This window comes from Clinocottus analis, unplaced genomic scaffold, assembly GCF_023055335.1.
Source record: "Clinocottus analis isolate CAN_PGR_092001 unplaced genomic scaffold, fCliAna1.0.p SCAF_21, whole genome shotgun sequence".
Lineage (NCBI taxonomy): Eukaryota > Metazoa > Chordata > Actinopteri > Perciformes > Cottidae > Clinocottus > Clinocottus analis.
Window position 1 is genome coordinate 10,787,572 of NW_027175943.1, and position 15,902 is coordinate 10,803,473.

At 39.6% G+C, this 15,902-nt stretch overlaps 1 protein-coding gene across 1 annotated transcript in view; it reads right to left on the reverse strand.

Moving 5' to 3' along the window:
• The window catches only part of adam19a (ADAM metallopeptidase domain 19a), a 145,928-nt gene that overhangs the window by 33,831 nt on the left and 96,195 nt on the right, over positions 1 to 15,902 (reverse strand). Inside the window, exons 5-9 of the mRNA XM_068587854.1 lie at positions 14,623 to 14,699; positions 5,071 to 5,254; positions 1,561 to 1,626; positions 810 to 881; positions 314 to 480 (exon numbers count right to left, since the gene is read on the reverse strand). Coding sequence (XP_068443955.1) covers positions 314 to 480; positions 810 to 881; positions 1,561 to 1,626; positions 5,071 to 5,254; positions 14,623 to 14,699 — 566 coding nt within the window. The remainder of the gene's footprint in view (positions 1 to 313; positions 481 to 809; positions 882 to 1,560; positions 1,627 to 5,070; positions 5,255 to 14,622; positions 14,700 to 15,902) is intronic.

The window sequence follows — 15,902 nt, forward strand, 5'->3', positions numbered from 1 at the left end:
TTGAAATAGTACATTCTAGCCTCGCAGGTATCGTTGTATCATGGTTACAGCTGGATTGTGTGCTTGCTGCCGTGGCCTGGCTTGACACCCACTTATAGGCTCGTTATTATTTCTATTACTTTTACTGTTATATACTCAGAGCAAAGACCTGCAATAAAGGATTTGGTTCTTTTTTTGCCACTTCAGAGCAGAGAATTGAGTTGTCAACAGAGCATTGACCTTTTAAGCTGATATAGCAAACGTGTTGGCAAATGCTAGAATGATATGGCCGCTGCAGCTTTTGTGTGATTGTGTGTGAATGTCCAGTGCTCACGTCAGTAGCTGGGCGTTGTCGTGTTTCTTGCGGGACTTCAGTTTTTGTCTCCACTGGAGAAAGGACCAGAGGGTGGCGTTTGGCTCCTCGGTGACAATACACTGATCCCTGTCGGTCCAAACCTCCAAGCCGATGAGAGGCACGCGGATGTTCAGAGCCCTGTAGAACTAACACACACAACGAAACAACGTTCTCTCACACACACAATCTTGTCATAAGCTCCCATAACAGAGTCTGGTCACACAAGGCAATTTTCCCTCCAATCTCCCTTTAAGGGCTATTGAAGGACACTATTGATTGATTTCTGATGAGGCTTCATACACCAGTAGACATTTGTGTGTACTTTTCAACCACTAATTATTTATTTGGCGCGTCAACAGACCTCAGAGTTTATTAGTAATAGATGACATCAAGATATGCGCCCACTGTACAACAAATCTATTATCTTGTTGAATGGAGAACTGCAGACTGCAGCAAGAGAACCCATCAGCCTTACCTTATCCACATAATTGGCAATTTCCATTATCCTCGCCTTGGTCTTTTCATAGTCCTTATTCTGCCGTTTAAACTGCAGGATAGGGAAGACGGGGAAGTATCAGTGGCATGGATGAGGTCAGTGGTCAGAAAATTAAATAAAATATGAAAGACGATTCTTTCTGAAGTTCCCTGCAGAGACTAATGTCCCATGAAAACATAACTATAACGCAACTGGTCCTGCTCTACCAATTCTACCCTGCTCTATTATTATAATTATACCAATTACAGGAAGAGTGGACCAGACCGTTACTATGTGCTGCTACCATGTGCTGTTACCATGTGCTGTTACCATGTGCTGTTACCATGTGCTGTTACCATGTGCCATTACTATGGCATTAATAGAGTAGACAAAACCCATAAAAAAAACCTGAAGACTTTTGCCTCTCATCACTCCAGCTTAGTGTCTATTTAAAAGCCCTTCCACCTTTAGATTCCACCTAAATACATGCCATTAAGCAGACGAATCCTTCTGCCTCGTCTCCACATGCTTCCGGCATCACTGTGACTATCAGCATATTCAGAGCTCTCAGTATGAAAGAGCTCCATTTGATGAAATGAGATAATTATTTAAGATGTGGATTGTGTTTCAGGCCTGGTGCGTCATTTAATGGCTGACTGACGTCAGGGGACAAATGTGGCGCTCACGCTAATGAACAGAAATGTTCTGCTGTGGAGTTGGATGAGTCGGTGTAGAGGTAATGTCAGCTTACCAGTGTGTTGTCAGCCACTATGTACAGCTCCATGTACTTGGTTGTACCCCAGGCGTTCCTTTTAACCTGACAGTAAAGACAAAGGCGGGTAGGAACATGGTTATGCACAAGACAGCCGTGTGATTGGTTTAATAGATTATACAACACACTATTCTACTCTTTAATTTCACTATTTTCAAATGAATTGAAGAAAATTGATAATTAAAACAGTTTTAGGATTGTCTCTGAAGGAATTAACTATTACACATTAATAATGATTTTATTATTACGGTATTGATCTGGACGTCCAAGAAGTTAAGACAGAACTGTTGTATCTATTACAATCAACTTTTTTTTCATTTTATCTTACCCTTACATATATAATATATTATTTAATCCAAACTCTTTGGCATTTTCAAAACACAATATATATTTCCTGTTACCTTCCTGTTGTGATTCAATCCCTGATTTATGTAAGCTTGTTTTTAGAAAACTCTATTAAATATTATTCACAAGAAGTCAATAAGGCAATACTCATTGTACTGCGACAAAGCACACTACAGAACAGAACAAAATGTCACTTTTCAAAGTGGAATTTTGTCATTGTGATTCCTTCGACCACCCAGGTTATCATTGTACCTTAGTCTTAATACTGCAAAGAATGTTTTTTTTTGCACCAACAAGAAAAAAACATAAATAATACCCTGATATAGGTGGGCAGGTAGTGGCGTCAGTGTAACGTGTTATGAAATAGGTTTAAAGTCTGAGAGTGGTACATAAAAAGTGAAAAGCCTCCTTGTCTCCCAGCCATCTATGCGGTTGTGTTTACAAAGATTTCGGTCTCCTTTTATACGCCACCATCATTACATTTCCATCCTCCTAATACTTGATTACATCAATTAGGGTAGAGCTCTGCTGTAATTAAAACCCATTGATTTACGTGGAGACTGCAGCCTCGGCTCGCTCTGGACTCCACACCAATTGGCAGGGAATCAGTGGCACATATCTGCACTAACACATTCACACGTCGCATTGTTTGTTTGAGAGTCAGAAAAAGTGGCGGAAGCCTTGGGACTCGGTCTGGGGCCTGCTGGTGGCTGGCATCTCTGCATAACAACCCAGGATTAATGGGTGGCAGGAGAGGGAATTGGGAGAGCCAAGGGGTCTGGTGCAGGAGGGAGGAAGATAGAAGACTAAGAGAAAAGGATGATGCCCTGGTGGAGGACTGAGAGGGCTGTAGAGAAAGATGGTGATAATTAACAGTTTATAGTGATTGAGAATGTAAACTGGAAAATGATCAATATGGAAATATGAGGAGGAAAACCTAAGAATGACTCCCAGCAGTAGAGACAGATGACGCCAGAAGGGCCCACTGAGGAGCTTTTTATCATCTATGACTGCAGTTGAGCAAATTAGACTTCTGTTAAGTTCTTCTTCTCTATAAAAGCACAGGAAATTGACTCATAGCCATGGCCTGAACAGACCTGAAAAGCTGAGTCAAAGCCATAATTCCCTCCATTTCCAGGTGGAGCGAGAGCAATTTTGCCCCCTGAAATATCACAGAGACCTATTCAGTATTGTGTTTGCATATGACAAAGACCATTAAACCTGCAGAGCCAAATATCCTTATGTGCTCAGGGATTTTTGGGTAATAAACCAAACCAAACATTGTGACTCAGTGCATCACATAACAGGAAGTGAATGAATCACAACAGTTGTTGTATCTTTTCAATGAAATTCCATTTCTTTGCATACAACATTCAAAGGTTGTGAGAACTTAAGAGATCCCAGACACACTGAGCCCTCGGCTGTTTGGAATAGTTCAAGTGATGAAATGACGATGAAGGGACATTCAAAAGAACACAAAAAACATTGTATATTGTACTTGCATTTACAGGCTTTCTTGGAGCAATTTGTTGTGCGGATGCGTGCAAAACAAATTCTTCTGCAGTTGAGAAAAAATAGTTGTGCTTGGATTTCCAAGAGCCCATGAATGGATACAAGCCGCATGGATAATGCTTGCAGAGGACTTCTACGAACATTTTTCAGATGTTTTATAACCCTTTTTGCTGTCTTTTCATCCTCCATGCAAGTATTTTTCCATTGATATGTTTTATGTTTTCAGGCTTAGAGTACTAAATAGAATTTATATTGCATTTAATCTTTAAGCTATGCATCTGATCATGGCATGAAGCTTCATATGTTCTATTTCAGTCAGCCAACTCAAATGACTGGTAGTGTTTGGAGATGAGTCTCTGAACTTGTCATTCATTGCCAAGAACTCCATTCTTTATTGGAAAATGGATTTAGAGCGTACAGATAGATGCTGTTAAGGAGGTCAATGAATGTAAGATTGATTTGAGGTGTCTACTTGAACTGGTCCAAGTAAAGTTCTGCAGTTGTCCTATTTGGTTGGTTAAGAGCCAGGCTGTAATTATTGAATTTTTTTTCAGATGTTACAAAATCTTTTTCTGACAAATAAAATGTTTAATTCCCTTGCCACAAAATGTATTCTTTTTCAATTCAATATGCTCAAGGGTTTTACAACGACAGCCTACTAAGTCTGCTTTAACCTGTAGCTTGCGGTGGCTAATTTTAGCAAACATTAGATGTATACTGCTGAAACCATTATCCTCCAATAGGTGTCTATTTTTAAAATATATTCACAACTTCACAACAAAAAAATTAGGCATATTTTATAACAAGAATAGGATCAAGTTAAAGACAAAACACAGGAGTGAATACTATGGGATGTTGATTTTTAAAGGTTTCTTGTCTTATAAAGTCAAGGTCTGGGCTTTGCTGTACTGGATACATTTTCAATCGGTGTAAGAGATGTCATAAACCTACTAGAGTTCATGCTTTGGAGTAGTTGATTTTGAATCCAATCTGATTCAGTCGTGTTCTTCACTTAAAATTGCATATGTGTTTCTCGGTTAAATTATGACTTTTTTCTAAATTTGAACAGACGTTTACGAGCAAGATGAGCTCTCTTCCCTGGGCCTTGTATCCTCATGTGACATCATCATACAGTGACATGAAGTGATCAGCATCAAACCTGGCACACACTCAAAGGTTGTTATTAGAGCTGATGCCGTGAGACTTGTCTGATGTGACAATAGTCTGATTGAAACATCATTATCAAATAAACCCTTGTTCCCCAAGAAAGTCGCCTTGAGTGGAATATGGATTTCCATTGCATCTAAAGGACATCAAAACCCTTGAGAAAAAGTTGTTACAAGGCTTCAAGACACAATTTATGTTGTTTGTAGTATTGCAGTAGTAATCTATTTTCAGTTGTTTTTGAAACAGACCATTATTTTTGGAAAATCCACGTCTTTGTCTTTGCACAGAGATGAAATTGTTATTGATCTTCTCGTCTGTGTTAGTTCAAGACTGCAAACACATGCATTTCCCAGTTTGTTGACTGTTCCTTTACAGTGAGTGTTGAAGAGACAATTATAGTATCGTCACACAAGTACTTTATCAGAAAACAACCTAATAAGTGTGTTAGAAATTTGCAAGACTCACCCTGGAATGAAATTGTCTGAGCAGGTTGGAGATGTGGTTGGACTGTGTGGTGTGATGGCCGTGCCCACAGTGTCCACCTTCAATTGGCAGTTCCTCTGCAGTCCACAGTGAATGGTGGAGAGGATCAACACCACTGATTGGCTCCAGGTAGTAGGTGTCACTGGAATTCAAGGATATCAGGCCCCTGTGTGAAGGAAAAAAGACAGGAAGGAGGAAAGTAATTAGGGCTGGGTATCGTAAAAAAAAAAAAAAAAGCACTTAATTCAATACCTAACACAGGAACGGTTCCCCACTGGCTGATGACCCTGTACAGCACTCATACAGTGCTTATTGCTGATAACGACGTCCAAGATGGCGGGACGGAAGCCTAATATGCACCCCCATCCCCTCCCCCAAGGCTAAGACTGTCAGCACTGTTGGCGTTGTCAGGATTGTTTGCTCATTTAGCATCGTTAGAAGCTTTCAGAGCAACGTGCAGTCAGGCAATCCCAGCTTTACGGGTTGTAACTGCTTCGGTGAAGAAACAAACATCCATTGCAGGAAACAGAAGAATGCCTGCAGTGATTGGCTGAGAGAAAAATGATGAAAAAAAGTCATTAAAAAAATCTAAGAATGTGCAGTGTTTACTGAAAACAGAAATGTCTCTCATTCTAAAGGAACAGTCTACAAACACTAACGACAGGTTTTCTCTATATTTTTGATTAACCAGTGGGTATTATAAATCCTAGCATTTTATAAAGCGATTGATATACATATTACATCGAACATATCATATCATCATTCTATATCAACTATTGTAGCCTACAACTGCATTTTCTTTAAAAAATATCTCTAAGTGCACCATTGAAACAAGTGTCCTCTAAAGAGAGACATCCATGTGTCACATGTTCGCCTTTACACTGACATAATGCCACCTGCTCCGTATTTGTTTGGTTACCCGCTGAAGCTTTCTTCTCCCCCTTCAGGCACTTTCAAATTGCTTCAAATGTGTTTTTCTTCTCAAAGGCTACAACAGAGTGAGGACACATTGCAGGGTGCAGCAGTGAATTTTCGCCAACTACCACTGCATGACTCAGGGAAGATTACAGCTCATCATTCTTCACTGGATTCCCACTCCCTCAGTGTGCGCCTCCATGGACTGTGGACCGAGTATTGTGTGCTGTGCTCTCTAGTGTCGCAGACAGCAGAGTTGGTTTCTGAGACAAAGACATTATAAAATGTCTTAAAATGTCTTGTAGAAAATGATGATTGATGAATGATTACACTGTACAAGCTGTTTATATAATGTTAATGTGTTTCTTTGTCCTTTTCCCGAACTCTAAGAACCAGTTCATGTTTATGTCCGTTGTTCTGCAAAGCATTCATTTGCATTGTATCCATGGTACTTACAACCAACGGACCCCTTTGTGCAGAGTTGGCTGTATCTGTGGAGTATAAACGCTTTTGCCTATACTTTGTAAAAACTAGTTAAATTAATGCCTACTCAAGCTTTTATCTTAATGAGCACAGCACAACCCTGCGCTAAACCCACAGATATGATTTTGCACAATATTTTTCACTTTTCACAATGTTGTGGGTGCATTTTGATATCATTCTATCAGTCGGTCACAGAAAAGCTGGAATGATGACCCAATTGTAAATATTCATGCTCCCCTTTTTATTGCACTCTGTTTTATGTTTATCGTTAAATGTTGAAATTCCTTGTATGTGTAAACATACTTGGCAATAAATGGTTTTCTGTTTCTGATTCTGATGAACAACACATCCTAAAGCCTTGTTTTCCGAGGCAACGCAGAGCCGTAAAAAGGCAATTTCAAGCAAAGTGAGGTCCCATTCTGCAACAATGACTGTTTGGGGGAACATCCAAACTGTGTCAGTGGGTATGAGAGACTGAGAGGATCCATCTCATCCTCAGACACATGCTTGTACTTGTATTCTTGTACTTGTAAGATTGTCTACTGACTCCACCCCCTCACTGAACCCTCATCCATCCGACTGTCAATACCAGATGGGGCCTGACCTCTGATAGGTGACATCAAACTTTTAACCCAGAACCTTCTACTTATTGAAGATAACTACATTGACATTGACATTGGAAGTTCCCCATAAACTTTAACCCTGCAAAATCTCTTCCTAAAAGTGCCCTGACCTCTCAAAAGGAATAAGAGGAAGCAGTGATACTCTGGGGTTCATCTTTCATTGAACAAACAACACACAACACTTTTTCTTTATCCATTTGTGTGCACAGTATGAAAAAAGATTTAGTGGGTAACCTCGGTGCTTTTCAACCTGTAACCTTTTTGTCCCATGTTTTTTTTTTTATCAAAGTGACTAATGGGAACAACAATTTTTTAAATTGCTCCATGAAAACAGCCACGAAAACCGGGTGCAATGCAATTGCCCGGGGCAATTCCTCACCGTCAATGTACATCCACTAAAATTGCTTGTTTTGACAGACTCGAACTGATATTGTAAGTGTCTGACACAGAAATAGAACGGGAACAAACGGACATTGAACTTTTGGTAGTTGTTATGGTGACAACATTCGTCATCTATTCTCTTTTTATTGATTTCTTTTGATTCAGTTTACCACTTTCTGCTTTTACAAAGACTTTCTTCTCTTGGTTTTGTCTCTTTTTGTAGATAGGTACCACCCAGTCCTTTTTTCCAATACCAAGTGTTCTGTCCTTCAACCAGTCCATTTGCTATTCATATAAACAATATTATCTCTTCAATGTATTATAACATCCATCTTTACGCAGATAACATAGTCCTTTATTCCTATGCAGATTATAGTCATGTTTTTTTATTATTTATTTTTAAAACATTTATAATCAGACAACTCCACAACCAGCCTTTGGAAACAACAAAAATAAGTCCAGACAAAGGTTATCAACAAATTGTTGAATTAGAAAAACAAGATATTAAAGCTTTAAAATCCCAAAGGGGAATACATATCAAATTGATGAGAGCAGTCCATTGCATACAACCGGAACCAACCCAATGTTAGTTATTGGTTTGTGTAATTACAAAATGTCAATGAGAGAAAAGATGTGAGGTAGTTTGGCAGCTTTAACAGTGGAGCTTAAAAGATGAAAACACTGTGAGAAGAGCATACCATCTCGTCGTTGTGATACAGAGCAATGATGATGACACACTTTGATAAACAGGTTCGGCTGCTAAAGTAACGACGGTGCAGTGACAACACAGAATATCTGTAATTAATTGCAAAGATAGAAGCTGACTGAGCAATAGGTTTACATTAAGAAAAGACAGACACACTTTGATTTTAGACAGAAAATTTGAATAAGATGTTGAATATGAAACTTGAATGACAGTCTGCTTCTAAGTCAAATGTCTTACTATTACTGAGCAAAAGTGATAAGAGACCCAAAGTCTTAATTGTAGATAGTCAGAGACGCTGGATGTGAAGAACGACATGCAAAACAAGGTGACAGCTAGGGATGGGCTTGTTACTTAAATTAAATGTAATTTGATGCAATTACAATTATGTGTGAAAAGTGTATACACAGTAACCAAATCCATAAAGCACATCATAAAAGAAATTTCATCTGAATACTTCCTGTTTCATTACCTTAACACCTAATAAGCAAATAAAGGGAAAATAAAAAGGAAAGCAGAAAAGGGGAACAACTTTGCAGTGCTCTTTTTCTGTGCTTCTATACACATTAGAGGTTTATATGGAACACATTTCACCTTGTCTGTGAACTTTCTGTCAGAGTTGCTGTTTATTTCAGAGCAGACACGATAGACACAAAGAAAAGCAAAACATTTCATGTGAAAGGATTCGTGTTCATTCACTCTGCTATGGGCACAGCTGAGCTCGGGGCCATGCTTTTTGAGAAAATACAGTTTTTTATTTAAGTAATTATGTATCCAAGGCTGTTTATCAATCTATCCTAAAACCATGTAATTCATCCTGAGTCTCTACAAAACACCTCGTTATGGCATGAAAGTTGCCGGCGGGCGAGTGGCAATTTTTGCAATCATGAGGTTTTTTCTTTCGCATAATCATCAGATCCCTGTGACTTTTGCAGGGTCATGCAGCAGTTTAGCCATTCAAAAGAAAAGTCTCAAATCCATGGGGAAAATAAGCATATTTTATACAGCACTGCAGCTGGAGCACAATAAATAGTGTCATCAAGTTACTTTTTTACTCTTTCATTCTTATAAAAATACATTCTATGCATATACCAGGAGTACAATTACAAACATTGTCATTTTCACAACTCCTCGTTAAAATCCAAGACGTGTTTTGTGAAAGATGTCGTTGATTCATAGTTTATGACGACGTTGTTGCCGAGCAGAGGACATTTTCAAAGATGTTGGAGCATTGGAAAAGTGATTTGGGAAGAACACATCACTCTTTCCGCCGCTGAATCACACCTAACCTCTTTAATCTTTCTGCAGATTTGACTAGTTTCCTTGCATATTATTACTATTTTTCTGCCTCCGAAAGCATTTACATTCACCGCCTCAAAATCCCTCTGTGTTGAAGAAGAACACACATAGAGAGAGAGGTGAGACGAAATAGATGTTCAATGTGAAAGTTGCAGATGCCGGATTATTCGACTGTTGACATGAATGCTTTCTATCAAATACACTACTTTTGCAGTAGTGTATTTACAACCAGGAAAAGCAGGCAGGTAAGACACTGTGTCTGTCTGTCTATATGTCTGTCTGCTCCGTTTCACTAATATGCAGTGGGAATGTTGCACTGTGGGAAATGTAGGCTCTATTTTTTGGCAAGAAAGAAGAATGCATGGATTTAAAAAAGATGATGACTCTGCTTCTGCTGCATCACTTTTGATCTTGTATTCTTTTTAAAAGTCTGACAATGTTACAGGAGAGTGATGCGAAGAGGAGAACTCTCACTCAACTGAGGATCCTGTTCACTTTTAACTGTAAACGTTTTATTTTGGGGCAAAGTCAGTTGAAAGCAACTCTCTTTTTTAAACTATTTGGGATAAACACCTATTTTATAAAATTGCACACTTTATTTGGAGCTCTCCCAGGTGCCTCTGCTTTAGAGGCCTATTAAAATGCACACTACATGAATAAAAAATAAGGCAATGCATGAAACCTCAGCTCTTTTTTAGTTCAATCTGAATTGTTCTGGACGTGATGACAACTGGTGCAGTCTTTGTGTTATTTTCAGTCCAGTTCAGCTCCATAGGGGCGGAGAGTGGTTTGTATAGCCGTCTGCCACAATGTCCTTTTGAAGACGACCACTAGGGGCATCAAAGTCTGAAAGTTTTCAAACTTTCAAATCCTAGAGAGTGTCTTTAAGGAGAAATTTAGTTTCCCTGTCCTGATGACCCAATGATGGGTGGGGGGGGGGTAATCACGGCCAACAGTGAAGTCAGTCTACTGGAGCACCCTGGAATGATGCACGTCTATGCTACTACGGCACGGGGAGGAATCAAACCTCAAGAAGATTCTATATTTTCTGTCTGCAAAGTTTAATGTTTAATCGGGTTTCCAAGGGACAATCAACATGTGAAGTTCTTTTTATGCAAATTCACCGCTTTAAAAATAATTGGAAGTCTTCATTCAGCAAGTTGCTTTATTCCTAAATACTGAAACGTGCTATCATAGCAGACAAAAGGTTTCTGTTAAAAACGTTTTGTACTCAGCGGGGTACGGGACATAAGTCATCCCTCTGTCAATTCACTACATCCCTTAATTCAACCTTTTTCAGTCAAAGAACCAACTGTGGAGGTCAGCCGTGTGAATGATGGGACATTTAGAAAGCATTTACTCAAGCATGGCTCACGGATCTCTATTCTCACCCCACGTCTGCTCTGTTCCCATCAACGCTGATGTCAACAAGCAGCATCTGGCTTCCTTCCCAGATCAGGACAGAGGGACAGGGGAGTGCCGACGGACGTGTCAGCACTGAACCCGCCTCCACCGAGGAGAAAAATATAAAGATTTTCTTACAACGTAATAAAAACTTGTATCTGTTTGGATTTATGAACGGGCTCTGGAATTAATTCCTACTAAAGCCCCACTGAGCTGTAACTTGATGTCTCTATCGAATATATTTTTTGGAACACGCAGCATCTTTGCCAGAGAAAGCTTCAATCTGAGCCTTCGATATGAAAGGATTTTCGTATTAAAACCTGTCTGAGGCTGTGAAAGTCTAAGACTTTTAAAACTGCTGCCTGGATCCCCGAAGAGGATCCAATTACCAATTTTACGATCTGAAGAAAATACAAGAGTTCTAAGAGTGGAACGAAACCTTAACTAAATGTGTTGATTGGACGTGCTTATCAAAGTCCTGTGACAGCCACAGATACCAGATTGTGTTTTATTTTCAGAGCATTGATTGCTGTTGCGATGTAACAAAAAAAAAAAACGAGTGAAAACAAAAGTTTTAAAAACACATAATGTAACCCCGCTTTAATCAAACTATAACCCACAGTCCAAGTCAGTTTTGTGCCTTGAGTCTACTGACACAGTCATACACTATTAGTTATCAAAAACAGAGAACATTATATAGTACAGAGACTCATAGAGGTCACACAAGGTCAGTAATATTAGTATTGCTGGAAGAACTAATATGAAAGGACTTTGCAAGCAGCAGTAGTAGAAATGTGCTGATTTAATTTTGTACTATAACTTCTGCAAAAATGACGGGAACACCACATCTCATCTTTCTACTGCTTACATGCAAGCAGCAGAAAGATGAGATGTGATGGTCCTTACATGTAACATGTTACATCACAGTAGAAAGATGAGATGTGGTGTTGCCGTCACTTTTGCAGCAGTTATAGTTGAAATGTTGTGTTGTACTGCTGTGTTGTGCTGCTCACTACAACACAACCAGCTCATGTACTATATGCATATGGAATTGACGGTTGATGGCTCCAGTTTATTCGTTTGGAAATAATGAATACATTTATATTTATGACCAGAAGCCTGTAATGGCACTCTCGCTGTACCAATAGCATGCTCTCACGCAAGAGGTGGTGAACATGGTTAACATTGGGTCCAATACCAGTCTGCCTAACTTGCACGGCAGCTGGATTTATGCAAAGTCACGGGAGAATTTGTGGGAACACACGTCCATCCATCTTGTCAGGCTTCCAGTAATGTAAGCCAGAGCGTGATAACAGTGAACTTCAACCGCCATATTCTAATCAGTTCAGGTGGAAGTTGGGGCCAAATTCTCATAAATTTCCTCCAGGCATATTTGAGAAGTAGTCCGATGAACAACCCAAAAAAATAATCCCAGTGCATAATAAAGAAAGTATCAAATGGCAATGTGAAAACAAAATGGCAATTTAGAGTTTAATTTAATCTGCGTGTCTTTGGACTGTGGGAGGAAACCAGAGAACCCAGAGGGAACCCACGCTGCCACAGGGAGAACGTAGAAACTCCCCACAGGACTGCCCAGGATCAGGGGTCGAACCCCGGCCCCTCTTTCTGTGACTAGCCACTACACCACTGTGCAGCCCTGAAAACATTATGACAACGTGAAAACATTAATAATAAGGACATTTGTATCAATTGCGGACCAAAGAAAAGTCGATCTATTCATTCTCGCTTGATAATTGCGCTGCACTGCACTCGGGTGTCGGACCGGCTCCCTCCACCAGAACTGCTGCTGGGCTCATTACTGAGACAAAGACATATGATCACATCACTCCTGTGCTTGCCTCGCTATACTGGCTCCCTGTTAAGTTTCGAATTGATTTAGAAAAAGTTAATGCTCAAATAAAATACATCAGATGTATTGACCTGCTATTTGCCCTCTGGCCCAATAAGACCCACGGATGGAGCCGTGCTGGTTACTCCTAGGTCACGGTGACAAAGGGTGATCCCGCTTTTTGTTAGACTCACTATGGAACTCAGACACGCTCAGGATCTAGCTTCTTTTAAATCTCTTCTTAAAACGTATCTCTATTAAAAATGTTTGATATTTCATTGCGATTCATTTGATCTTATTCATTTTGTATTGTTTTTACTGCCTTTATGCCTTGTCTGGTTTTATTTCCTTTTGTAAAGCACTTTGCAACTTTTAGTGCCATTTTCCATATTGTAATTGTAACTGTAATTTAGACTCAGATTTAGATGTTATATTATTTAGATTCATATTTAGTAATGTTCATTATAGTGATTGCATAATTGTATGTTATAGTTGGCATTTCAGTTTAGAATATGTTTAGTGCACATGCATTGCATTGCTTAGAATAATCACAGGTCAGCCGTGACGTTTTAAACTCGCGTATTGATTTATCACTTTTGGACTTGTTTCACTGTTGCACCAGAATTTAGTAAAAAAAGACGGAGCGAACACACTGTTTCATACCGCTGTTGAAACACACTACACACGTAGACTCGTTCGTTCCGTCTAAAAGTGGTTAAATGAATGAATATATTAAGAAATATTTACTGATGACAAGAAGGGAGCTTTAGTCACTGCAGCAACATTGTTAATAAAATGCTCATTAGAAGAATTCATCAGATGGTCACAAATACAACTCCCAGTGAATAACACTGTTTATCCATAACTTTACATTTCATCTGTCACTTTTATGGCTTAATGTGTCGATTAAGTTTTTGCTGATTAGTCCACAATACTACATGAGGTGACGTATGTCAGTGATGTGTTTCCACGGCCTTCAACTGTTACCAGATGCAGGAAGTGCATGTAAGAAAGCACACTAGCATATAGCTAAGCATTGTGTGTAATATATATATATATATATATATATATATATATATATATATATATATATATATATATATATATATATATATATATATATATATATATATATCCTCACAGAACTGAGAGCATGAATGAACACAGAAAACATGCAGCAACTGGGACCCAGCAGTTCCAGTGTGTGTCTTAGAAAAATGTTCCCCAAACCATTTCCTGGGGACCTACTTGACAATCTACTCGACCTACTTGACACACAAAAACAACAAACCATCCATACACAATAAGCCATAACAATAACCAGATCTATAAATCATGAGAAGAGTGAATATGTGTATGAATGAACATGCCTGACCATTCTTACATTAAAGTTAACATTGAAAACAAACAGTCTTTGATTATTTATTCAATTTTATAAATATGCTACAGTACGAACATTCATGCTTCCTCATGTGGCTCAAAGCAGAACTGCAGATATTAATCTTAAAAAAGTGACGATGGAAGCAATTCAGTGAAGCTAATTAACTTTGGCGACTGTAATAAACTCTCCTGGGACACACCAGTGGGTCCCGACCCAGACTGATTTAGACTGATGAAGAAAAAGGTAATGCCTGCATACTTCAAAGCCAAAAAAGTTGAATGAGAACATTGTTTAAATCCTGGATCTTCATCAAGTCAAAATGGTGACTTACACCCTCCGCCCAGAGGAGACTACCTCACTGTCCTCAAACCACACTCAATCAAGTCCAGCACCTGAGTCCCCCAAAGTACTAAACACAGTACTTGTGTAGTTTGTCTTGGTCAAATAAGTACTGTCTTACCCAGACTGGCAACACAAATAGCATAAACACACATACCTGACTCCTGAGCATGTGCTGAGAGCGACCCAGGACTCTGGATGTCCCCTCACATGGCCGTGGTAGAAGCAGTGATCCTGCATGAGAAAAGAACCACCATCAATACTTATTTCACAGATATTTCATCTGGAGGAACGCTTTCAAAAACAGAAAAAAAGCTGCAATGCTGTTTATGAAGACATGCTTCTGGTGCAGCTCACGGTGAATCAATGCCCTGCTGGATCGACCCGCTGTGAGTGTCCCTGAAGCAGACCTCGTGCTCCTGTTTCATGGCTACAGCTGCCGACTGTATCTGAACAATGGGGGATCAATACCGCTCAGCAAAGTTCTCCTACCGCTCAGGGGGGTTGGAGAACACAAGTATGGAACCACAGTTGTTCATGTGGCATGAATGAGCAGAACTCTGCTGGCTTTTACTTATCTTTGTGTTTATTTTGCTTTCTATGAATAAATGCATTACTTTGGACAATAAGCAATAATAATGTTCGCAATTTCCAAATAAAATGATACATGTTGGACTGAAAACTTCTCAAACTGTGACCCTAAAAGTGGCTTTTATGTCTCGTCACTGCCCTTATGAACGACCAAGACTACTGCTCAGTTCATGATGAAGCCTAGCTCACACTACAGCACTGTAAAAAATTAATAAAGAATTCTTACAAAAGAATATAACCCTTTAAACCTTTAAAGAACAAATGCGTCACACCTTTCATGACTTCTAAAAGCAACTCTTCCTTTGGGCCCAAAGCCCTGCTGCTAATGTTTGAAAGGAATTTATCACCACAAGGTTGCAATGATGCCTGGATTCAATGTTTGACAAAGGTATGTCAGCTCATCAGAGAGCAAAATCATCTTTTTCATTTGAACAGCAGTAGCAGCGGCGGCGCTCCGTCAGAGCTAACCCACAAATCAATTGTTAGAGCGAGCCGTCCCTGCCGACCCTCAGCACTCGGTCTGGTTACAGGTAGAAGACGTGATGTGGAGGCGGTCCAAGCGTTTCAGCTGCGCGGGGAGCATCCTGCCATCTGTGAGGGCTTACTGTGCAGAAAAGAGCTGTCACATGCAGAGACTGGATCCCATCTGCATTTCAAGCTGCGAGGCCTCAGTCGGATCAGACTTGTCTGCAGCAGGTTATTTTAAGTTTCGTTCACTTTGAACAAAGACATTCTTCACGCATTTGGCCTCTCTCAATCTGTGAAACATCATCATTCACGATGTAGATACTACAACGGCAAAGCAATCCTTCTATGCGCCTGTCGCATATTGCAGCAAAAAAATAA